The 25454-nt window shown below is 54.1% G+C and overlaps 1 protein-coding gene across 1 annotated transcript in view; it reads left to right on the top strand.

Annotated features, from left to right (window-relative positions):
* The window catches only part of NRXN3 (neurexin 3), a 403334-nt gene that overhangs the window by 2848 nt on the left and 375032 nt on the right, over positions 1 to 25454 (top strand). The window contains 1 exon segment of the mRNA XM_075614646.1: positions 20689 to 21629. Coding sequence (XP_075470761.1) covers positions 20921 to 21629 — 709 coding nt within the window. The 5' untranslated portion in view covers positions 20689 to 20920.

Genomic DNA, 25454 nt, shown 5'->3' with positions numbered 1-25454 from the left:
GCTCGTCTATCGTTGCCTGGAGGATGGATGGGGGATACATGGATAGGAACGTGGGGGAAGCATCTTATGGCCGTATACACACCCTTATAAACACCCTCCACTCTCTTGACCCTTTTCCACCCCCACCCCCCCCCCCCCCCACACCTTCCTCTTATAGAACCCAAAATAACCTGGTTCTTCGGTGGAAGGCAGAGGGGGCGTTCTAGGATTTATTTCTGGGGGGTGGGAGCTGAGAGGCTCTGGATTGGAATGCATTAAAAGCTTGCGCAGTAGCGCAGAGAATTGTCAAACTCGACGCGTGTCAGGGCCGCCTCCCCCTTACCTCATCGCTTCGGGTTTTTTTTTCCCCCCTTTTCTTTTTCTGATTTCCAAAGGACATGAAACCTTTTCTTCTTAACCCCTGCACTGCTGGAGGCGCCCAGCAGCATATCGCAGAACGCATAAGGGGATACACTTTTTTTTTTTTTTTTACATTTGACCAAGCTCGTCTTTATAAATGTCTACATTTGTAATATTTCGGTGCTATTTCCTGTCTGTGTGCCTTGCAGGCGTTTATCGCCGTTTTTCGTATTGGCAAAATCCACGAGGAACTATTTTTAAAGAAACAGCAGTGTTCCCCGTTGTAAACACTTTCCCCGGCGCTTTTGTAGTGCTCCCCGTGATCGGGTCACACCCCAGACACGTCTGCTTGTGTGTTTTAGGTTTTGCAGGGGGGGTGAAATGATGACTCCTGTTTCTTCTCATCAGGTGCTTGGCAATGAAACATTAAGGGGAATATTAGAAAGCGGAGGGTGTTTTCCTGCGCGGTAGGTACTCGTGGCTGTGTAGGATGCTGGCATTGGGCAGGTGTAGCTGGGTATAACAATGACCTGCAGACGGTCTTCTCTCAAGGTCTCTACATCTCACAGACTTATTCGTGGTGCAACCGGTCAGTTACTAAAATACACCAAGCGGTTTCTGTTAATGTCGCCTTTTAGCAAATCTCGTAAAGATGTCCACTGAGACCTTCCTTTTTGTAACACACACACACACACACACACACACACACACACACACACACACACACACACACACACACACACACACACACACACACACACACACACACACACACACACACACACACACACACACACAAACAAACTGTTATCTGCTTGTATTTGTAATCATTTCGCTGCAGATCTGACTGATTTCTGCACGGAGAGTTCCGTATTTTCTCCCCTTTTGTGTGTTTTTGTGGAATCCTTTCCTGTGGGGTTTCTCTTCTCGGGCAGCGCTGACTGTCACTGATTATCTGTCCACCCTATGAAATCTGTCAGGTGAGACGCTTGTATATAAGGTGTGATACATTTGACACATTGCATTGTCGTATATGGGTAATGTTGAGACTAACACAGACATAACTACGTGATGTTATATCATAGGTGGACAATATGTTTAACTGCTCCTATTACTCCATATAACGCTCCCTATAACTCCTCCTACAGTCCTATATAACCACTCCCTATAACTCCTCCTATTACTCCATATAACGCTCCCTATAACTCCTATTACTTTATATAACTACAGTTCCATATAACCGCTCTTATATCTCCTCCCATTGCTCCATATAACCGCTCCCTATAACTCATATTACTTTATATAACTGCCCCATAAAACCTCACCCTATAACTCTTCTTACAGCTCAATATAAATGCTCCCTATCACTAGACCTATTGCCCCATATAACCCCTCCTATTGCCCCATATAACCCATCCCGATAATCCCTCCCTATTGCCTCATATAACCCCTCCCGATAACTCCTCCCTATTACCACCTATAGCCCCATACAAGCCCACCCTATAACTCATCCTTACCCCAGATATTCGCTCCCTATAACTCCTCATATTACCTCATATATCCGATCCTTATTTCCCCATGTACCCGCTCACTATAACTCCTCCTATTGCTCCCTATAGAAGCGCAGTGTGAGGTCACTGTATCCCTGTGGAAGTGCAGTGTGAGGTCACTGTATCCCTGTGGAAGTGCAGTGTGAGGTCACTGTATCCCTGTGGAAGTGCAGTGTGAGGTCACTGTATCCCTGTGGAAGTGCAGTGCGAGGTCACTGTATCCCTGTGGAAGTGCAGTGCGAGGTCACTGTATCCCTGTGGAAGTGCAGTGTGAGGTCACTGTATCCCCGTGGACATGCAGTGCGAGGTCCCTGACTCCCTGTGGACATGCAGTGTGAGGTCCCTGACTCCCTGTGGACATGCAGTGTGCGGTCCCTGACTCCCTGTGGACTTGCAGTGTGAGGCCACTGACTCCCTGTGGACGTGCAGTGCTCACTCTCTTACTCTCTCACTCATCCTGTCACTGTCTTCCTGTGGAAGCGCAGTGTGAGGTCACTGTCTTCCTATGGAAGCGCAGTGTGAGGTCACTGTCTTCCTATGGAAGCGCAGTGTGAGGTCACTGTCTCCCTGTGGAAGCGCAGTGTGAGGTCGCTGTCTCCTTGGAGTAGTGCAGTGTGAGGTCACTGTCTCCTTGGAGAAGTGCAGTGTGAGGTCACTGTCTCCCTGTGGAAGCGCAGTGTGAGGTCACTGTCTCCCTGTGGAAGCGCAGTGGGAGGTCGCTGTCTCCCTGTGGAAGCGCAGTGTGAGGTCGCTGTCTCCCTGTGGAAGCGCAGTGTGAGGTCGCTGTCTCCCTGTGGAAGCGCAGTGTGAGGTCGCTGTCTCCCTGTGGAAGCGCAGTGTGAGGTCGCTGTCTCCCTGTGGAAGTGCAGTGTGAGGTCGCTGTCTCCCTGTGGAAGCGCAGTGTGAGGTCGCTGGAAGCGCAGTGTGAGGTGACTGTCTCCTTGGAGAAGTGCAGTGTGAGGTCACTGTCTCCTTGGAGAAGTGCAGTGTGAGGTCACTGTCTCCCTGTGGAAGCACAGTGTGAGGTCACTGTCTCCCTGTGGAAGCGCAGTGTGAGGTCACTGTCTCCCTGTGGAAGCGCAGTGTGAGGTCACTGTCTCCCTGTGGAAGCGCAGTGTGAGGTCACTGTCTCCCTGTGGAAGCGCAGTGCGAGGTCACTGTCTCCCTGTGGAAGCGCAGTGTGAGGTCACTGTCTCCCTGTGGAAGCGCAGTGCGAGGTCACTGTCTCCCTGTGGAAGCGCAGTGCGAGGTCACTGTCTCCCTGTGGAAGCGCAGTGTGAGGTCACTGTCTCCCTGTGGAAGCGCAGTGTGAGGTCGCTGACTCCATGTGGAAGCGCAGTGTGAGGTCGCTGACTCCATGTGGAAGCGCAGTGTGAGGTCGCTGTCTCCCTGTGGAAGCGCAGTGTGAGGTCACTGACTCCATGTGGAAGCGCAGTGTGAGGTCACTGTCTCCCTGTGGAAGCGCAGTGTGAGGTCGCTGTCTCCCTGTGGAAGCGCAGTGTGAGGTCGCTGTCTCCCTGTGGAAGCGCAGTGTGAGGTCGCTGTCTCCATGTGGAAACGCAGTGTGAGGTCACTGTCTACCTGTGGAAGCGCAGTGTGAGGTCACTGTCTCCTTGGAGAAGTGCAGTGTGAGGTCACTGTCTCCCTGTGGAAGCGCAGTGTGAGGTCACTGTCTCCTTGGAGAAGTGCAGCGTGAGGTCACTGTCTCCCTGTGGAAGCGCAGTGTGAGGTCGCTGTCTCCCTGTGGAAGCGCAGTGTGAGGTCGCTGTCTCAATGTGGAAGCGCAGTGTGAGGTCACTGTCTCTTTGGGGAAGTGCAGCGTGAGGTCACTGTCTCCCTGTGCACGCGCAGCGTGAGGTCGCTGTCTCCCTGTGGAAGCGCAGTGTGAGGTCGCTGTCTCCCTGTGGAAGCGCAGTGTGAGGTCGCTGTCTCCCTGTGGAAGCGCAGCGTGAGGTCGCTGTCTCCCTGTGGAAGCGCAGCGTGAGGTCGCTGTCTCCCTGTGGAAGCGCAGCGTGAGGTCGCTGTCTCCCTGTGCGCGCGCAGCGTGAGGTCGCTGTCTCCCTGTGGAAGCGCAGTGTGAGGTCGCTGTCTCCCTGTGGAAGCGCAGCGTGAGGTCGCTGTCTCCCTGTGGAAGCGCAGCGTGAGGTCGCTGTCTCCCTGTGGAAGCGCAGTGTGAGGTCGCTGTCTCCCTGTGGAAGCGCAGTGTGAGGTCGCTGTCTCCCTGTGGAAGCGCAGTGTGAGGTCGCTGTCTCCCTGTGGAAGCGCAGCGTGAGGTCGCTGTCTCCCTGTGGAAGCGCAGCGTGAGGTCGCTGTCTCCCTGTGGAAGCGCAGCGTGAGGTCGCTGTCTCCCTGTGGAAGCGCAGCGTGAGGTCGCTGTCTCCCTGTGGAAGCGCAGCGTGAGGTCGCTGTCTCCCTGTGGAAGCGCAGTGTGAGGTCGCTGTCTCCCTGTGGAAGCGCAGTGTGAGGTCGCTGTCTCCCTGTGGAAGCGCAGTGTGAGGTCGCTGTCTCCCTGTGGAAGCGCAGTGTGAGGTCGCTGTCTCCCTGTGGAAGCGCAGTGTGAGGTCGCTGTCTCCCTGTGGAAGCGCAGTGTGAGGTCGCTGTCTCCCTGTGGAAGCGCAGTGTGAGGTCGCTGTCTCCCTGTGGAAGCGCAGTGTGAGGTCGCTGTCTCCCGGTGGAAGCGCAGTGTGAGGTCGCTGTCTCCCGGTGGAAGCGCAGTGTGAGGTCGCTGTCTCCCTGTGGAAGCGCAGTGTGAGGTCGCTGTCTCCCTGTGGAAGCGCAGTGCGAGGTCGCTGTCTCCCTGTGGAAGCGCAGTGCGAGGTCACTGTCTCCCTGTGGAAGCGCAGTGTGAGGTCACTGTCTCCCTGTGGAAGCGCAGTGTGAGGTCGCTGACTCCATGTGGAAGCGCAGTGTGAGGTCGCTGACTCCATGTGGAAGCGCAGTGTGAGGTCGCTGACTCCATGTGGAAGCGCAGTGTGAGGTCACTGTCTCCCTGTGGAAGCGCAGTGTGAGGTCGCTGTCTCCCTGTGGAAGCGCAGTGTGAGGTCGCTGTCTCCCTGTGGAAGCGCAGTGTGAGGTCGCTGTCTCCATGTGGAAACGCAGTGTGAGGTCACTGTCTACCTGTGGAAGCGCAGTGTGAGGTCACTGTCTCCTTGGAGAAGTGCAGTGTGAGGTCACTGTCTCCCTGTGGAAGCGCAGTGTGAGGTCACTGTCTCCTTGGAGAAGTGCAGCGTGAGGTCACTGTCTCCCTGTGGAAGCGCAGTGTGAGGTCGCTGTCTCCCTGTGGAAGCGCAGTGTGAGGTCGCTGTCTCAATGTGGAAGCGCAGTGTGAGGTCACTGTCTCCTTGGGGAAGTGCAGCGTGAGGTCACTGTCTCCCTGTGCACGCGCAGCGTGAGGTCGCTGTCTCCCTGTGGAAGCGCAGCGTGAGGTCGCTGTCTCCCTGTGGAAGCGCAGTATGAGGTCGCTGTCTCCCTGTGGAAGCGCAGTGTGAGGTCGCTGTCTCCCTGTGGAAGCGCAGCGTGAGGTCACTGTCTCCCTGTGGAAGCGCAGTGTGAGGTCGCTGACTCCATGTGGAAGCGCAGTGTGAGGTCGCTGACTCCATGTGGAAGCGCAGTGTGAGGTCGCTGACTCCATGTGGAAGCGCAGTGTGAGGTCACTGTCTCCCTGTGGAAGCGCAGTGTGAGGTCGCTGTCTCCCTGTGGAAGCGCAGTGTGAGGTCGCTGTCTCCCTGTGGAAGCGCAGTGTGAGGTCGCTGTCTCCATGTGGAAACGCAGTGTGAGGTCACTGTCTACCTGTGGAAGCGCAGTGTGAGGTCACTGTCTCCTTGGAGAAGTGCAGTGTGAGGTCACTGTCTCCCTGTGGAAGCGCAGTGTGAGGTCACTGTCTCCTTGGAGAAGTGCAGCGTGAGGTCACTGTCTCCCTGTGGAAGCGCAGTGTGAGGTCGCTGTCTCCCTGTGGAAGCGCAGTGTGAGGTCGCTGTCTCAATGTGGAAGCGCAGTGTGAGGTCACTGTCTCCTTGGGGAAGTGCAGCGTGAGGTCACTGTCTCCCTGTGCACGCGCAGCGTGAGGTCGCTGTCTCCCTGTGGAAGCGCAGTGTGAGGTCGCTGTCTCCCTGTGGAAGCGCAGTATGAGGTCGCTGTCTCCCTGTGGAAGCGCAGTGTGAGGTCGCTGTCTCCCTGTGGAAGCGCAGCGTGAGGTCGCTGTCTCCCTGTGGAAGCGCAGCGTGAGGTCGCTGTCTCCCTGTGGAAGCGCAGCGTGAGGTCGCTGTCTCCCTGTGCGCGCGCAGCGTGAGGTCGCTGTCTCCCTGTGGAAGCGCAGTGTGAGGTCGCTGTCTCCCTGTGGAAGCGCAGCGTGAGGTCGCTGTCTCCCTGTGGAAGCGCAGTGTGAGGTCGCTGTCTCCCTGTGGAAGCGCAGTGTGAGGTCGCTGTCTCCCTGTGGAAGCGCAGCGTGAAGTCGCTGTCTCCCTGTGGAAGCGCAGCGTGAGGTCGCTGTCTCCCTGTGGAAGCGCAGCGTGAGGTCGCTGTCTCCCTGTGGAAGCGCAGCGTGAGGTCGCTGTCTCCCTGTGGAAGCGCAGCGTGAGGTCGCTGTCTCCCTGTGGAAGCGCAGCGTGAGGTCGCTGTCTCCCTGTGGAAGCGCAGTGTGAGGTCGCTGTCTCCCTGTGGAAGCGCAGTGTGAGGTCGCTGTCTCCCTGTGGAAGCGCAGTGTGAGGTCGCTGTCTCCCTGTGGAAGCGCAGTGTGAGGTCGCTGTCTCCCTGTGGAAGCGCAGTGTGAGGTCGCTGTCTCCCTGTGGAAGCGCAGTGTGAGGTCGCTGTCTCCCTGTGGAAGCGCAGTGTGAGGTCGCTGTCTCCCTGTGGTAGCGCAGTGTGAGGTCGCTGTCTCCCTGTGGAAGCGCAGTGTGAGGTCGCTGTCTCCCTGTGGAAGCGCAGTGTGAGGTCGCTGTCTCCCTGTGGAAGCGCAGTGTGAGGTCGCTGTCTCCCTGTGGAAGCGCAGTGTGAGGTCGCTGTCTCCCTGTGGAAGCGCAGTGTGAGGTCGCTGTCTCCCTGTGGAAGCGCAGTGTGAGGTCGCTGTCTCCCTGTGGAAGCGCAGTGTGAGGTCGCTGTGTCCCTGTGGAAGGGCAGTGTGAGGTCGCTGTCTCCCTGTGGAAGCGCAGTGTGAGGTCGCTGTCTCCCAGTGGAAGCGCAGTGTGAGGTCGCTGTCTCCCAGTGGAAGCGCAGTGTGAGGTCGCTGTCTCTCTGTGGAAGCGCAGTGTGAGGTCGCTGTCTCTCTGTGGAAGCGCAGTGTGAGGTCGCTGTCTCCCTGTGGAAGCGCAGTGTGAGGTCGCTGTCTCCCTGTGGAAGCGCAGTGTGAGGTCGCTGTCTCCCTGTGGAAGCGCAGTGTGAGGTCGCTGTCTCCCTGTGGAAGCGCAGTGTGAGGTCGCTGTCTCCCTGTGGAAGCGCAGTGTGAGGTCGCTGTCTCCCTGTGGAAGTGCAGTGTGAGGTCGCTGTCTCCCTGTGGAAGCGCAGCGTGAGGTCGCTGTCTCCCTGTGGAAGCGCAGCGTGAGGTCGCTGTCTCCCTGTGGAAGCGCAGTGTGAGGTCGCTGTCTCCCTGTGGAAGCGCAGTGTGAGGTCGCTGTCTCCCTGTGGAAGCGCAGTGTGAGGTCGCTGTCTCCCGGTGGAAGCGCAGTGTGAGGTCGCTGTCTCCCTGTGGAAGCGCAGTGTGAGGTCGCTGTCTCCCGGTGGAAGCGCAGTGTGAGGTCGCTGTCTCCCTGTGGAAGCGCAGTGTGAGGTCGCTGTCTCCCTGTGGAAGCGCAGTGTGAGGTCGCTGTCTCCCGGTGGAAGCGCAGTGTGAGGTCGCTGTCTCCCTGTGGAAGCGCAGTGTGAGGTCGCTGTCTCCCTGTGGAAGCGCAGTGTGAGGTCGCTGTCTCCCTGTGGAAGCGCAGTGTGAGGTCGCTGTCTCCCTGTGGAAGCGCAGTGTGAGGTCGCTGTCTCCCTGTGGAAGCGCAGTGTGAGGTCGCTGTCTCCCTGTGGAAGCGCAGTGTGAGGTCGCTGTCTCCCTGTGGAAGCGCAGTGTGAGGTCGCTGTCTCCCTGTGGAAGCGCAGTGTGAGGTCGCTGTCTCCCTGTGGAAGCGCAGTGTGAGGTCGCTGTCTCCCGGTGGAAGCGCAGTGTGAGGTCGCTGTCTCCCTGTGGAAGCGCAGTGTGAGGTCGCTGTCTCCCTGTGGAAGCGCAGTGTGAGGTCGCTGTGTCCCTGTGGAAGCGCAGTGTGAGGTCGCTGTCTCCCTGTGGAAGCGCAGTGTGAGGTCGCTGTCTCCCTGTGGAAGCGCAGTGTGAGGTCGCTGTCTCCCAGTGGAAGCGCAGTGTGAGGTCGCTGTCTCTCTGTGGAAGCGCAGTGTGAGGTCGCTGTCTCTCTGTGGAAGCGCAGTGTGAGGTCGCTGTCTCCCTGTGGAAGCGCAGTGTGAGGTCGCTGTCTCCCTGTGGAAGCGCAGTGTGAGGTCGCTGTGTCCCTGTGGAAGCGCAGTGTGAGGTCGCTGTCTCCCTGTGGAAGCGCAGTGTGAGGTCGCTGTCTCCCTGTGGAAGCGCAGTGTGAGGTCGCTGTCTCCCTGTGTGGAAGCGCAGTGTGAGGTCGCTGTCTCCCTGTGGAAGCGCAGTGTGAGGTCGCTGTCTCCCTGTGGAAGCGCAGTGTGAGGTCGCTGTCTCCCTGTGGAAGCGCAGTGTGAGGTCGCTGTCTCCCTGTGGAAGCGCAGTGTGAGGTCGCTGTCTCCCTGTGGAAGCGCAGTGTGAGGTCGCTGTGTCCCTGTGGAAGCGCAGTGTGAGGTCGCTGTCTCCCTGTGGAAGCGCAGTGTGAGGTCGCTGTCTCCCTGTGGAAGCGCAGTGTGAGGTCGCTGTGTCCCTGTGGAAGCGCAGTGTGAGGTCGCTGTCTCCCTGTGGAAGCGCAGTGTGAGGTCGCTGTCTCCCTGTGGAAGCGCAGTGTGAGGTCGCTGTCTCCCTGTGGAAGCGCAGTGTGAGGTCGCTGTCTCCCTGTGGAAGCGCAGTGTGAGGTCGCTGTCTCCCTGTGGAAGCGCAGTGTGAGGTCGCTGTCTCCCTGTGGAAGCGCAGTGTGAGGTCGCTGTCTCCCTGTGGAAGCGCAGTGTGAGGTCGCTGTCTCCCTGTGGAAGCGCAGTGTGAGGTCGCTGTCTCCCTGTGGAAGCGCAGGGTGAGGTCGCTTTCTCCCTGTGGAAGCGCAGCGTGAGGTCGCTGTCTCCCTGTGGAAGCGCAGTGTGAGGTCGCTGTCTCCCTGTGGAAGCGCAGTGTGAGGTCGCTGTCTCCCGGTGGAAGCGCAGTGTGAGGTCGCTGTCTCCCTGTGGAAGCGCAGTGTGAGGTCGCTGTCTCCCGGTGGAAGCGCAGTGTGAGGTCGCTGTCTCCCTGTGGAAGCGCAGTGTGAGGTCGCTGTCTCCCTGTGGAAGCGCAGTGTGAGGTCGCTGTCTCCCGGTGGAAGCGCAGTGTGAGGTCGCTGTCTCCCTGTGGAAGCGCAGTGTGAGGTCGCTGTCTCCCTGTGGAAGCGCAGTGTGAGGTCGCTGTCTCCCTGTGGAAGCGCAGTGTGAGGTCGCTGTCTCCCTGTGGAAGCGCAGTGTGAGGTCGCTGTCTCCCTGTGGAAGCGCAGTGTGAGGTCGCTGTCTCCCTGTGGAAGCGCAGTGTGAGGTCGCTGTCTCCCTGTGGAAGCGCAGTGTGAGGTCGCTGTCTCCCTGTGGAAGCGCAGTGTGAGGTCGCTGTCTCCCTGTGGAAGCGCAGTGTGAGGTCGCTGTCTCCCTGTGGAAGCGCAGTGTGAGGTCGCTGTCTCCCGGTGGAAGCGCAGTGTGAGGTCGCTGTCTCCCTGTGGAAGCGCAGTGTGAGGTCGCTGTCTCCCTGTGGAAGCGCAGTGTGAGGTCGCTGTGTCCCTGTGGAAGCGCAGTGTGAGGTCGCTGTCTCCCTGTGGAAGCGCAGTGTGAGGTCGCTGTCTCCCTGTGGAAGCGCAGTGTGAGGTCGCTGTCTCCCAGTGGAAGCGCAGTGTGAGGTCGCTGTCTCTCTGTGGAAGCGCAGTGTGAGGTCGCTGTCTCTCTGTGGAAGCGCAGTGTGAGGTCGCTGTCTCCCTGTGGAAGCGCAGTGTGAGGTCGCTGTCTCCCTGTGGAAGCGCAGTGTGAGGTCGCTGTGTCCCTGTGGAAGCGCAGTGTGAGGTCGCTGTCTCCCTGTGGAAGCGCAGTGTGAGGTCGCTGTCTCCCTGTGGAAGCGCAGTGTGAGGTCGCTGTCTCCCTGTGTGGAAGCGCAGTGTGAGGTCGCTGTCTCCCTGTGGAAGCGCAGTGTGAGGTCGCTGTCTCCCTGTGGAAGCGCAGTGTGAGGTCGCTGTCTCCCTGTGGAAGCGCAGTGTGAGGTCGCTGTCTCCCTGTGGAAGCGCAGTGTGAGGTCGCTGTCTCCCTGTGGAAGCGCAGTGTGAGGTCGCTGTGTCCCTGTGGAAGCGCAGTGTGAGGTCGCTGTCTCCCTGTGGAAGCGCAGTGTGAGGTCGCTGTCTCCCTGTGGAAGCGCAGTGTGAGGTCGCTGTGTCCCTGTGGAAGCGCAGTGTGAGGTCGCTGTCTCCCTGTGGAAGCGCAGTGTGAGGTCGCTGTCTCCCTGTGGAAGCGCAGTGTGAGGTCGCTGTCTCCCTGTGGAAGCGCAGTGTGAGGTCGCTGTCTCCCTGTGGAAGCGCAGTGTGAGGTCGCTGTCTCCCTGTGGAAGCGCAGTGTGAGGTCGCTGTCTCCCTGTGGAAGCGCAGTGTGAGGTCGCTGTCTCCCTGTGGAAGCGCAGTGTGAGGTCGCTGTCTCCCTGTGGAAGCGCAGTGTGAGGTCGCTGTCTCCCTGTGGAAGCGCAGGGTGAGGTCGCTTTCTCCCTGTGGAAGCGCAGCGTGAGGTCGCTGTCTCCCTGTGGAAGCGCAGTGTGAGGTCGCTGTCTCCCTGTGGAAGCGCAGTGTGAGGTCGCTGTCTCCCGGTGGAAGCGCAGTGTGAGGTCGCTGTCTCCCTGTGGAAGCGCAGTGTGAGGTCGCTGTCTCCCGGTGGAAGCGCAGTGTGAGGTCGCTGTCTCCCTGTGGAAGCGCAGTGTGAGGTCGCTGTCTCCCTGTGGAAGCGCAGTGTGAGGTCGCTGTCTCCCGGTGGAAGCGCAGTGTGAGGTCGCTGTCTCCCTGTGGAAGCGCAGTGTGAGGTCGCTGTCTCCCTGTGGAAGCGCAGTGTGAGGTCGCTGTCTCCCTGTGGAAGCGCAGTGTGAGGTCGCTGTCTCCCTGTGGAAGCGCAGTGTGAGGTCGCTGTCTCCCTGTGGAAGCGCAGTGTGAGGTCGCTGTCTCCCGGTGGAAGCGCAGTGTGAGGTCACTCACAATCCGATCGGTTTGTCAGAAAAGCTTCAAACTTGCATTTTTTTCCCCCTCACATTTAATTCCGCGACTTCTGAACGCGCCAAACCGCGTGATGTGGCGATGTGAACTTCGGAGCTACTAGAATAGGCCCCTCTGTGTGTGTGTGTGTGTGTGTGTGTGTGTGTGTGCGCGTGTGTGTCTCTCTCTCCTCTTCTCTCCTCTCTCTCTTCCCTCCTCTCTCCTCTCCTCTCCCTCTTCTCTCCTCTCCTCTCTCTCTCCTCTCCTCTCTCTCTCCCCCTCTCTCTCTCTCCCCCCTCTCTCTCTCCTCTCTCACCCCCTCCCCCCTCTCTCACCCTCTCTCACCTCCTCCCCCCTCTCTCACTCTCTCTCACCCCCCCCACTTTCTCTCCCCCTCTCGCTCTCCCCCCTCTCTCACCCCCCCCACTTTATCTCCCCCCTCTCTCTTCCCCCTCTCTCTCCATCCCCCTTTCTCGCCATCCCCCTCTCTCTCCCCCCTCTCTCTCCCCCCTCTCTCTCCCCCCACTCTCTCTCCCCACTCTCTCTCCCCCCACTCTCTCTCTCCCCACTCTCTCTCTCCTAACTCGTCTTACTCTCTCACCCCCACCACACTCTCTCTCTCACCCCCCCCCACTCACTCTCTATCTCTGTCTCTCTCTCTCACTCATCCTCCCCTCACTCTCTTACAGAGTAGTTGTTGCTCTCTGCCCCTCTCCTCCAGGCAGTGACAGACGCCCCGGTCTCACGGTGATAGGTCAGTCTCCGCTGGTTCCCACCGAGGTATAGACTTGTTGTGAGTGCTCAGGTAATTGCTGCAGATGTGTAATCAATGTGTCAGCGGGCATCCCCTGGGTGCCTGTAACATCACCTCACTGTGATTAAAGAGGGGACGCACTGCCTCATCACTTCCCATACACGCAGGACGCGGGGGAGAGGCGCAGGGCTGCCCGTGGGGCTGGGGTCCGTGTAAGGGTCAGTCTCCCCTTCTCTACAAGTCTCTGTAGAGACATATTTACTAAGCGGGGAGACACTTTAGTCCAGGGGTTCACAGCTCCAGTCTTCAAAACCCCCCAACAGGTCAGGTTTTCAGGATATCCCTGCTTCAGCACAGGTGGCTCAATCAGTGGCTCAGTCTTTGGGATTTGCCCAGTGTTGCTTTTTCACGCTAAACAGTATTTTAGTCTCCGGCTGAGGCGGTACTAGGCGCGCGCCTGCCGCAGAGCTGCTTTGTGGCCCGGGGGAGATGCGACCGGAGGGCGTGGCCATGACGTCACGGAGCTGGTTAGCCCTCATTGGCTGAACCGCTCGCGTGACCCGGCCAGCGCACAGCCAAATCAAATTATTCTGTCTGCTCGGCAATCGCGCGCGGTCTCGCTTCATCGCGCGCGGTCTCGCTTCATCGCGCGCGGTCTCGCTTCATCACGCGCATGGCTGCGCGCTCTGTGGCCTTCCTCATAGAGGCACGCCCTTTTGTTTGCGTTGCGCTAAGTATGGCCGCGGCCTTAGTGTTGCTGTTTACTGCACCTTGTTTACTTGGCGAGGTGAGCTGTGGGGGTGCCCCCACCCCTACTCAGTGTATAACAGGACTAGGAGAGCTTACAGTCTAATATTGGAGGGTTATCAGCTGAGCGCTCGGTGCCTGGCTGTAGCTGCGGTGCAGGAAGGGGTAATGGGATGTAGGAGAGAGGAGGTCAGTAGCTGGGGGCAGGGTGGAGGGTTCTGTCTGGGCCATTGTTGGGGGAGATGTTAATCGGAGCTGACGGGCCACACTTCAAACCACCCCTCGGCTACCCACCAGTGCCTGTGGTTTAGTTGGAGTAGGGCATAATGGGAAACTAATCTCAATACAGCTCTGCAGCACTCTCTGCTATTCCAGTACTGACCTCTCCTCCTAAACACACCGCTCTGCAGCACTCTCTGCTATTCCAGTACTGACCTCTCCTCCTAAACACACCGCTCTGCAGCACTCTCTGCTATTCCAGTACTGACCTCTCCTCCTAAACACACCGCTCTGCACCACTCTCTGCTATTCCAGTACTGACCTCTCCTCCTAAACACACCGCTCTGCAGCACTCTCTGCTATTCCAGTACTGACCTCTCCTCCTAAACACACCGCTCTGCAGCACTCTGCTATTCCAGTACTGACCTCTCCTCCTAAACACACCGCTCTGCAGCACTCTCTGCTATTCCAGGCTTCTTGTGACCTTGGGCAAGTCACTTTATCTCCCTGTGCCTCAGGCACCAAAAACATAGATTGTAAGCTCTACGGGGCAGGGACTGTGTCTGCAAAATGTCTCTGTAAAGTGCTAAGTAAAACTAGCAGCGCTATACATGAACATGCTATTATTATTATTATTATTATTCCAGTACTGACCTCTCCTCCTAAACACACAGCTCTGCAGCCATCTCTGCTATTCCAGTACTGACCTCTCCTCCTAAACACACAGCTCTGCAGCACTCTCTGCTATTCCAGTACTGACCTCTCCTCCTAAACACACCGCTCTGCAGCACTCTCTGCTATTCCAGTACTGATCACCCATACACACACAGTTGTCACCATACCTCTGCAGAACTCTGTGCTGTTCTAGTAGTGCCATCCTATGCACACAGCTCTGTCACTGCATCTCTGCAGCACCCTCTACTATTCCCAATGAGTAGTAGTGATACTGTGTAACATGTGTAGCCCACACCTGGATCCCTCTCCCCTGTACACTTACGGTGCTGGAGTGCTCTGGGTGTGAGGAGGACACAGGATAGGCAGAGCTGCCAGTCTGATGCCCGCGCCCGTCTGCCAGGTATTGATCCGGAGATGATTGAAGGCCGGTTGGGGTCAGGGACGGCTGGCAGCTGGTGCTGCACGTAATGCGAAGCTTGGCAGAACGCTGAGCCTGCAAGAGCCAGCTGAGGGGGAGATGAGGTGCCTTGGTGCACTGGATCAGTTGGGGGATGTATGTATATAGGTCTTTATTTATATAGCGCCATTAATGTACATAGCGCCTCACAGCAGGAATACACGTGACAATCATATAAATAACAAATAATATAAATAACACATAAAAGGGAGAAGCGCTTCAGACATAAAAATAACATTTAGGAAAAGGAGTCCCTGCTTCGAGAAGCTTACAATCTAATTGGTAGGTAGGAAGAACGTACAGAGACAGTACGAGGGTGTTCTGGTAAGTGTGTCTGCAGGGGGTCAAGGTTTATGTATGAGGTGTAAAGTATCAGCACGGAGCTACTCATACACTTCGTTATGCAGGTGAGTTTTAAGGTGGGTCTTAAAGGTGGATAGAGAGGGTGCTAGTCGGGTATTGAGGGGGAGGGCATTCCAGAGGTGTGGGACAGTCAGTGAGAAAGGTTTAAGGCGGGAGAGAGCTTTAGATACAAAAGGGGTAGAGAGAAGACATCCTTGAGTAGAACGCAAGAGTCGGGATCACTTAGGCTGCGCTTATAGTGCCGGCGACGGCAACAGTGACGTCACATCAAAACAAATGTATTGACGCCGTTGCGTGCGCTTATAGTAAGCACGGCGGACGGCTTGGTCACGATCGCTGGAAGTCACTTCAATTTGATTTTTCCAGCGACCGCAGGGTGACGTCAGCGTCGCTGGCACTATAAGCGCGGACTTAGGCCTCGGACATGGTCAAAAAGACCGTGCTGAGGCGCGCTGAGCCGCGCTGAGGGGAAACATTATCCCTATCAGCGCGGCATTAGACGGCGCTTCCGCAGGCGTGCGGAGGCGTGTGGAAATGCAGGAGACAGGCAAGTTTCAATTTTGCCGCTGAGGGAAGCACAGGGCTGGTCTCGTGACTGCCAGAAGCCAATGGCAGTCCGTGACGTCGGCACCGTGACGTGGCGCCCTAGCCCCGCCTCCCGCCCGGCTCCCACCCAGCACACAAGCGCGCTCGCTGACGCTCATGCAGGGACACGAAAAATCTCCTGCTTGAGCAGGAGAGCGTCAGTAACCAAGCAATGCATGACAAGGAGACCGCTTACAGGTAATACGAGTATAGGGAGAGGCTATGTGGGGCAATAAGAGGAGTTATATGGAGGGGTTATATGGGATAATAAGAGGAACTCTTTTTATTGAAAAAAATTTCCAACATTACATTCCATAGAAAAACATTTCAAACAAAAAAAAACTGCTCATTATGTACAAACTTATATTTTATCAATATTAACTCAGCATTTGTTCCACCTTACTCCTCAACAGCAACTTCACATTCCTTTTATACACATTTTAATTGAAACTAAATAAAAGCCTTAACTATAACATTAATAGCTGCTACCTTTAAAAGATTAATGAACAAACATTAAGCCCCCCCCCAAAAAAACCACACGGTATTACTTTTTCTTTTTCCCCACATTATCCCCCAATGACCCAAACCTCTTGACGGTCACTGAAGGTGGGATCATGTCCGAGTCTATCTCTCTGGAAACATCCATAGTATGTTCCTCTTCGGATTAGGAAAGTTCCTCTTCATCGTCGGAGTCCTCAGCTCTTGACCCCCAATCCTTTCTGAGAGCAGAAAAACGGTTTTTCGTAGCTACCTGAGGAACTTTACCAGCGGGACCTGCAGGACGTCGAAGAGTCCCTCCAAGTTTTTTTACCATGCTCTTCTTCCTTTTCTTTTTTTCCTGTGCCCAAATCTGCTCACTTTCTTTTTCTTTATTATTATTTTCCCTCACTTGGGTTTCCATCAAAGTAGGATCATCTGATTCCCCAGATTGTTCCCCTGCTGGGAGTAGATTTGGGGAGGTTCCTTCTAAGGGGTCTTCTGACATTTCCTGGGCCTTGTTTACACTCACAATAATTATTTTTTCTGTAAGTGTTTCTGGGCAAACTGCATCCACAGGTGGTCCAGGGCAAGCTCCTTCCCCAGGAGGATCTAAGCAAGCACCATCCCTAGGCTGAACCAGACCAACCCCATCTGCAGGCGGATTCAGACATATTCTGTCTGCAACTTTCAGGGCCCGGTCATAAAGTGCTTCATTGTCTTCGAAGTCCACTTCCTGCTCCCATACTTCTGAAATATTATGCCAGGCTTCTGCGCAATTCGTGTATGAATGTCCAAATTTATCGCATAAATTACATCTGATGTTTGTACAACTTGCCCTCTCGTGGCCCAAGGACTGGCACAAGTTGCATTTTAGAACATCACAAGACATGCTTAAATGTCTGGCTGAACCACATTTATGGCACAAGGTTGGCTGCCCATAGTAAAAACAATTTCCTTTTTCTCTTCCTATGAAGGAGTTGGGCAAATGCTTTGTAACATTGCCATGTCGCCAAAGTCTGACTTGCACCTTCCAACCTCCAACCCAAATTTCTTCTGAGTCCATAATTCTTGTAGGTGGAGCCAGTACTTCGCATTGTCTGCCAAGCCATATCAGAATATCTGATATTGGGACTGATTCGTGTCTGAAGAGAATTGTCACCGACTTTGTTTCCGGTTTGGACACAGGAATAGCTGCAAAGGACTTCCATAATTCTGAATTTTTAAGACTCTCATATTTTGTCCAAAAGTAGTCCAGAGCCTGAGGTCTCTTAAAGCTGACATTGTATTCGCATGAACCTGGAACATGGATAAGTGCGTAAATGTCATCTGCACTGAAGCCCAAAGATTCTTTCAATAGATGTTTTCCTACAAAAATCCTATCAGGCTTCATCTCCTCTGCACCCTTATATCTCAACTTTACCACGTTCCTCCTTTTTAAAGGTTGTGCATTTCTGGTCACAGCGCTCACAAAGGATCTCCCACTCCAGGCTGAAGGGGGTGCTGTGTGAACTGGGGTTGCCTTAATGCCATTACTTTGCTTTACCCCATCTTCTGATGGGGCCACTCTATCAGGAACTGTTTGGATAGGAGCAGCACTTTCAGTCTCTACAACCTTAACTTCACTCCCAGGCACTACAGGGTTAATGCAGTCTCAATTGCTGCTAATTACCACCTGCTGTTCTCCTCTCTCAGAGTTCTGAATCCCAGGACCAGCTAATAAGCATGGGTGTGGTTCTGTAAGTCCAGGTGAGCATGGGTTCTCTGGCTCACTGCTCTCGGGCACAAACTCAATTTTCAGCTGATCTCCTCTCAGAGTTTCTAGGTTCTTGCTCTGCTGCTCTCCAGATTTCTTTGTAATTTCTTTAACTTCTCCCAGCGTGGGAGTCTGAGATAACCCCACATCACAGGTGTCTGCTGCTTTCTTTGCATGCAATGGTCTTTTAATCAGATCTTCTGCTGCTTCTGCTATTAACCCCTGGGATGCTGGAAGCTCTGGAACAGATCCTTGCTCACAGTCTGATACACCCTGAGGTGAGTCCCCTTCCCTGAAGTCTTTGGACCCTATTACAGGGCTGTTACCTTCTCCTGTGGAAACCTTTAGCTTCCGGTCCTTTGCTTTCTTTTTTTTTGCAACTTTACCCTTTGGGGTTTTCTTGGTAGTTGGTGGAATTAAACTGTCAGGATCTGAATCAGAATTTTCCTGGGATAAGTTCTCTGTTTTATCTTTAGACTTTGCAGACTTGTTCTGGGATCTAGTTTCTCTCCCACTTCTTGTAGGCGTCACCAAAATTATCTTTTCTTGTGAGCATTTAATGGGGTTTTGGCTTCCGTTTCCACAATATGAATCTGCGCCTTGTTCTGCACTTTGCTCTGCACCGTGCTCAGCATTTTGCTCTGCGCCCCGCTCTGCACCCTGCTTGGCACTTTGCTCAGCACCCTGTTCAGCACTGTGGGTTAGCATTTCAATAGTTTTTAAAAGGGAACATTTGTGTCTGACTGGAACCCCTGTTATTTTAGCAATCTCAACCTCCAACCGGGTTAATTCAACATGCAGATGATTTATTTGCTTCTTGCGCGTGTCTACCTCACGACCACGACATCTCTTTAATTTAATATTTTCTATTTCCAATTCTTCTACCTTCCTGTTATACTTCTTCAATAAAGCTTGTTTCTCTTCTTTTTTAAGCAGATTCTGTTCTGCCCCTTCCTTTCTCTCCAAACTCTCCTGTACCTTGCATTCAGCCTCACCAAGGCCTACGCCACTGCTGCAGCCTGCGGCCTCTCCTACTTCCATCTCCAACTCACACCCACCAACCCCTGGGTCTAAGGCCATCCTGGCTCACCTGCAGCCCATCCTGGAGGAGTTATAGGGAGAGGCTATATGGGGCAATAGGAGGAGTTATAGGGTGCGGTTATATGGGGCAATGGGAGGAGTTATAGGGAGAGGCTATATGGGGCAATAGGAGGAGTTATAGGGTGCGGTTATATGGGGCAATTGGAGGAGTTATAGGGAGAGGCTATATGGGGCAATAGGAGGAGTTATAAGGAGGGGCAATAGGAGGAGTTATAGGGTGCGGTTATATGGGGTAATAGGAGGAGTTATAGGGAGAGATTATATGGGATAATAGGAGGAGATATAGGGTGCAGTTATATGGGGTAATAGGAGGAGCTATAGGGAGCTTTTATATGGGGTAATATGAGCAGTTATAGGGAGGGGTTATATGGGGTAATAGGAGCAGTTATAGGGAGGGGTTATATGGGGTAATAGGAGCAGTTATAGGGAGGGGTTATATGGGGCAACGGGAGGAGTAATAGGTGCAGGCTAGATGGGGCAATAGGAGGAGTTATAGGGAGATGTTATATGGGGTAATAGGAGGAGTTATAGGGAAAGGTTATATGGGACAAAAAGAAGAGGAGTTAAAGTGAGTGGTTATAGGGGTTGGTTATGTGGAGTAATAGCAGGCGATATAGGGAGAGGTTATATGGGGCGAGAGGAGGAGTTGTAAGGAACAGGAATATGGGGCAAAAAGAAGACTTATAAGAAGCAGTTATAAAGAGCAGTAATACGAGGGATAGTGATACGAGGAGTTATAGGGATCGGTTACATAGGCCCCAGACGGATTGCTCTGCGATTATGGAATCAGCCTTAGTCCTTCTGGACATGTGCAAGTTCTCATCTATGGTCTGCAAAGTGGCATCACCACCTCTCTTCCGGCTGCTTCCCCAGGCAGGGTAATGAGACACCCATCTCCATGTCATAATATTCTGCCCTTCTCACGCCACTGCACCAGGCACCAGGCACCCCTTCAGTGTCCTCTTACCCTGAGCGGAGTCCGTTTCCACCCCTGCTGAATAAACAATAACCGGCAGAATGGTCTCTGGTTACACGAACCTTTCTGCCCGCCCTCCACGGGAGAACCTGCAAGAGACGAAGAGAGAAAATGTTTATAACTATAATATTGATGCTAGAAGGAGAGTGTTAAACATATATTTGTAACTGTCAGTGTACGAGTCATTCCTCTTCTTTTGTCCCACATGCGTCGGCTGCTGATTTGAGGGACGTTGTAGGTGGAGTTACCAGGCACACCTTATAATTAGATGAGTTGAACCCTGCGTGTGTGTATATAGCCTTGGTCCCCGTGGGTTGTGCATGAAAAGCAGTCTGGTTTCTCTGTGCTGTATCCTTCCTGCGGGGTCTCCCAGCTTGTTGTGTGCAGGTGTATGGGAGGTTTCTGAATGGTCTTGTAGCTGTGGAGGTGCTGATCTGTCAGAGGATGAGCTCCTGGGTCAGGGGTGGCTTCTCAGGCAGGACCTCTGCGAGCCTGTGAATGTATCTTCTCCAGCACTGTGTACAATGTTAGTGCTGGCTACTGTAAATAAATGGACTCGCTTTTCTGAATGGAGCTTACCATGGCTATTATTTATTTAGTTCCCAGGCGGCTTTGATGCTCTAGTCTTCATGTGTCAGTCTGTAGATGCTGATGTAGATACAAAGTATTTTCTAAGGTAACATGTCACTGAGAGGTTACACCAGGTGAGCCAACTCCAGCTCTCTCCCAGAGTCATCCATTCATAGACATATGAGGCTCTACTTTACTGCAGATTGTGAACTGTCCAGTCCTAGAGGTGCCAGGTTTGGTAGAGTCCAACCCCTGACAGCCTCTATAAACCTGAGGCCAAAGTACACAGTCCACAACAGAGAGGCCCAGCGCAACACACAAAATGACACAACATATAGTAAAGTACACAGTATACAGCCAAGGAAGTGTCAAGTCCTAGGAGATGACAACCCCCTCTGATAAACTACTGTATATACCAGAGGTAGTCAACTCCAGTCCTCAAGAGCTACCAGCAGGTCAGGTTTTCAGAATATCCCTTCTCCAGCACAGGTGGCTCAGTTGAATATTGAGCCACCTGTGCTGAAGCAGGGATATCCTGATAACCTGACTTGTTGGTAGCTCTTGAGGACTGGAGTTGGCTATCCCTGTGTTAACCACTCTATAACTCCTTCAGGGTTTGCTACAGTGGGGTTATCGCACCTACCCGCCTTATCTAGAAATAATCTGCCTCCCCCTCCCACAATTCCACTGTGGGAAATGAGTGATATGTATGACAGAGAGGAGTCTGGGCAGAGCTTGGGGTTCTGGGTAATGAGAAATGTTATGTGTAACACTTGCTCTCTCCTTCTCAATGCAGCTCAGTTCAGGAGTGAGTCTGGATTATCTACATTACGAAGATTCACAGACCCTCCTGTCCAGCTTTTTTGAGAGCAGACTGGTCATCAGAACCACAGCTCGGCGGGCTGATCAAGAAGCACGGTCTATGGTGCTGTATTAAGATCCTGTTTTTTTTCCATAGATTCATTACATCTTGGGTCCTTTTCCACACTCCTCCGTTTTTCTTCCTTCTCTTATTTCCTGGAGTTACCATGTTTTCCGGCCTCCACTCCTTCAGCCTCACCCTGCGGCTAGGTTTGCTCCTGGGCTCCATCCTAGGCCTGAGCCTGGGACTAGAGTTCATGGGCCTGCCCAACCAGTGGGCTCGCTACCTGCGCTGGGATGCCAGCACCCGCAGTGACCTTAGCTTCCAGCTCAGAACCAACGTGTCTGCCGGCCTCCTGCTCTATTTCGATGACGGAGGCATCTGCGACTTCCTCTGCCTCTCGCTGGTGGATGGCCGTGTCCAACTGCGCTTCAGCATCGACTGTGCGGAGACTGCAGTGTTGAGTGATAAGCGGGTCGATGACAGTGGATGGCACTTTCTGATGGTCAGCCGGAATAGGCTGCGGACCGTCCTCGTGCTGGACGGGGAGGCAAAGCCTGGGGAGGTCCGGCCACAGAGGCAGCAGATGAATATCGTCAGCGATCTGTTTGTGGGGGGCGTCCCGGACGATATCCGCTCAGAAGCTCTGACGCTCGACTCTGGCAGGGACCTGCCTCCCTTCTCTGGATATCTACTGGATCTCAAGTACGGCAACTCAGAGCCCAGGCTCCTGGGGAGCCACGGAGCCCGGCTGGACCTGGAGGGTCTGTGTACTGAGAACCCATGTGAGAACGGAGGAGCATGTCGGCTGCTGGATGGGCAGCCCACCTGTGACTGCATAGCCACAGGATACGGGGGCAAGCTGTGCTCCGAAGGTAAGCGGGAGAGAAGGAGGGAGTCCTAGATATGGGGGTGTGAGTGGGCTACGTTATACTACATCTGAACATCCTACACAAGAGACTAGGAATGAATGGCTGGTTATGGCCCATTTTTCACACCCATGCTGCCCAATTTCTCTTCACGCCCTGGACTAATAATTGGGGTCTATTATTCTGAATATGTGCACAATGTCATGATGAAAAAGCTTTAATTCCTGCTCGTGGTTTTGCAACTTAGTGAATAGCTCCTCAAATAGCTTCCGAGTCCGTATTGTGAGAAGCGGGGTAACGCAGTTATTGCTGCATCAGCTTCCACACTAGTGAATAGAAGCATTTGAACTGATACTATACGTTACCCTGTGTATCAAAGTATTGAATGGCGATTATCTCCTCTATCGGATTATTTCGATCTAATGTTATTCCTTGCATCTATTCTTGAAATATTTGTCTGTATTAACACCTTTTTAGTGGATCAACATTGGAGTTTTTCATAGATGAAGTTGTAATGTACGGAGCTTTCGAAACCTCACCTGAGTTTTATTTACCTGCATGACTTTTTTTTTTCCAGAGTCTTCCCAGATCACCAGACGATCACAATTTTACACACCTGATGGGTAAGGTGATCACCTCGCTCCTGGACACCCAGAGGTGTCGATCCGGGCCCAGTTTTCACATTTGGGTCGATTGTTGTAGAAGCCTCAGTGCTTCATAGCTGTGCCTCAGATATTCGCAAGGAAGATACAGCCACTTAAGTCTTTTACATTCATACCTAGAGGGAGATCTTCAGGGAGCAGGAGCCGAGTGGTCACCGTACCCAGGGGTTATATAAAACGTTGCAGTGTCCTGTGTATATAATCCAAGAGATTTCAAAACAAGGAGTGACTCAATCTTGAACTGTAACATGGAAGAGGCTCCGAAAGAGCTCGGCCACTTTTCGTGGCTCCAGAAATCTTTCATCCCGTATAATAACGTGTCCCGACTGCAGCCGGAGCCAGGAGGCCGCTCTCCTGCTCCGTGACACCCAGAGATGCCTATTTGTAGGAGTCTCCCCCTTGTGTGGCCATTCTCTGTGACTGCCCAACATATTCTCAATGAACAGAGAATGCTACCGTAATTTGGCAAACTTTCCAGATGTGGTGTTGAGCTGAAGCTGCTTGAGGGATTGGTGCGTTTTCCTGAGCAAGGAGCGGCCATATTTACTCCCTTTCACTTTTACAGATAGAAGCAGTTTATCTCCTGCCCCAGAAAATGTGAAATGTATTCATCTCTCTGCTCTGGAGAGTAACAGTAACGTGACCTGATACACTCATTTTATTGTTTTAAAGAGCAGTGTCATTTTCATACAGAAATCCTGTTGGCCAAAAGGCATCAGATGTTTCAAGACCACATGACTTGTGAGCCAATCAAATACTAGATAAGCACTTTATAGCTTTTCCTATCTAACAAGAATCACAATGTGACAGAAACTGGATCATGTTATAATATACTTTATATAACTCCCATTGCCCCATATAACCACTCCCTATAACTGCTCCTATTACTCCATATAACCGCTCCCTATAACTCCTCCTATTACTCCATATAACTCCTCCTATAGCCCCATATAATCACACTATTACTACTCTTATTGCCCCATATAACGCCTCCAAGTACCCTATATAACTGCTCCCTATAACTCCTCCTATTACCCCTTATAACCGCTCCCTATAACTCCTCCAATTGCCCCATATAACCACTCCCTATAACTCCTCCTATTGCCCCATATAACCGCTCCCTATAACTCCTATTGCCCCATATAACCGCTCCCTATAACTCCTCCTTCTGCCCCATATAACCGCTCACTATAGCTCCTCCTATTGCCCTATATAACCACTCCCTATAACTCCTCCTATTACCCCTTATAACCGCTCCCTATAACTCCTCCTTCTGCCCCATGTAACCTTTCCCTATAACTCCTCCTTCTGCCCCATATAACTGCTCCCTATAGCTCCTATTGCCCCATATAACCGCTCCCTATAGCTCCTCCTATTGCCCCATATAACCGCTCCCCATATCTCCCCCTATTGTGTTGATGATACAGGTTCCCAGTGCGCGGCACACACGGTGTCCCGGCCCTTCGCACGTCCCCGGATCTCTCGGTCCCTGGTCGCATTCTCAGGCTGGAGATGTTTGGGCCGGAACAGTGTCCTGGGTTTGTCTGAGCCCGATCGATGGCAGCATTACAGCATGTGCGCTACGCGGCTGTAACAGCAGAGCTGCACCTCACACCAGATGGGAATTATAATAGAAAGATACATAAAAAGGAAAAAGCAGAAGCTATTGATTCCATCCTGGAGCCTGTGAATCCTGTAACTGTAATTGTTTCTGCTTCAGGACAGGGAGGTACCTTACCCGCTCAGAATCTATATGTTTAACCCCCTCACTGCAAGAGAAAATTTTACAATCCACATCTCTTCGCGCAGGACTTGGTCAACTCCAGTTCTCAAGGGCCACCAACAGGTAATCCCTGCTTCAGCACACTGATTGAGCCACCTGTGCTGAAGCAGGGATATTCCTAATACCTTGGCTGCTGGTGGCCCTTGAGGACTGGAGCGGACTCCCCCTGTCTCAGTGTGTTTCGACGCGAGTGCGTGTCCGTTATAGGGAGAGCGGTTATATGAAGGTCATATTATGAAATGTTCCAATCTGTCTGTTACTTACATGCCGTCTTTCGCGCTTTCTGATTGGTAGAAAAGGGTCATGTGTTGCACATTAAAGGGCCAGATCAGCATAAGGATGCCAAGCTGAAGCGCACCGTAACTCCTGAGTTGGAGTGAAGGTGAGCTGGAGCTTACAGCCTCTTGTGGATGTGGGCTGAAGCCGGGTGGCCAACAGGAGTAAAGTATGAGAATGTACAGCGCCACCTCGCCACTGCCACCTCGCCACTGCCACACTGCTCTGGCAGCTGAGGAGCTTATAGAAAACAATATGTATTTGATGATTTTGCTGTGGATAAACGTAACATCGCAGAAGGGCTGTGAGCAGAGCTCTGCCAGGCTCTGCACCGGCCTCGCCCTGCCAGGCTCTGCACCGGCCTCGCTCTGCCAGGCTCTGCACCGGCCTCGCTCTGCCAGGCTCTGCACCGGCCTCGCTCTGCCAGGCTCTGCACCGGCCTCGCTCTGCCAGGCTCTGCACCGGCCTCGCTCTGCCAGGCTCTGCACCGGCCTCGCTCTGCACCGGCCTCGCTCTGCCAGGCTCTGCACCGGCCTCGCTCTGCCAGGCTCTGCACCGGCCTCGCTCTGCCAGGCTCTGCACCGGCCTCGCTCTGCCAGGCTCTGCACCGGCCTCGCTCTGCCAGGCTCTGCACCGGCCTCGCTCTGCCAGGCTCTGCCCCGGCCTCGCTCTTCCAGGCTCTGCACCGGCCTCGCTCTTCCAGGCTCTGCACCGGCCTCGCTCTGCCAGGCTCCTGCCCCAGCCTCGCTCTGCCAGCCTCTCCACCGGCCTTGCTCTGCCAGGCTCTGCCCCGGCCTCGCTCTGCCAGGCTCTGCACCGGCCTCGCTCTGCACCGGCCTCGCTCTGCCAGGCTCTGCACCGGCCTCGCTCTGCCAGGCTCTGCACCGGCCTCGCTCTGCCAGGCTCTGCACCGGCCTCGCTCTACCAGGCTCTGCACCGGCCTCGCTCTGCCAGGCTCTGCACCGGCCTCGCTCTGCCAGGCTCTGCACCGGCCTCGCTCTGCCAGGCTCTGCACCGGCCTCGCTCTGCCAGGCTCTGCACCGGCCTCGCTCTGCCAGGCTCTGCACCGGCCTAGCTCTGCCAGGCTCTGCACCGGCCTAGCTCTGCCAG

This window comes from Ascaphus truei, chromosome 9, assembly GCF_040206685.1.
Source record: "Ascaphus truei isolate aAscTru1 chromosome 9, aAscTru1.hap1, whole genome shotgun sequence".
Lineage (NCBI taxonomy): Eukaryota > Metazoa > Chordata > Amphibia > Anura > Ascaphidae > Ascaphus > Ascaphus truei.
The sequence above is the reverse complement of the archived record's forward strand: the minus strand, read 5'-3'. Positions and strand labels throughout refer to the sequence as shown.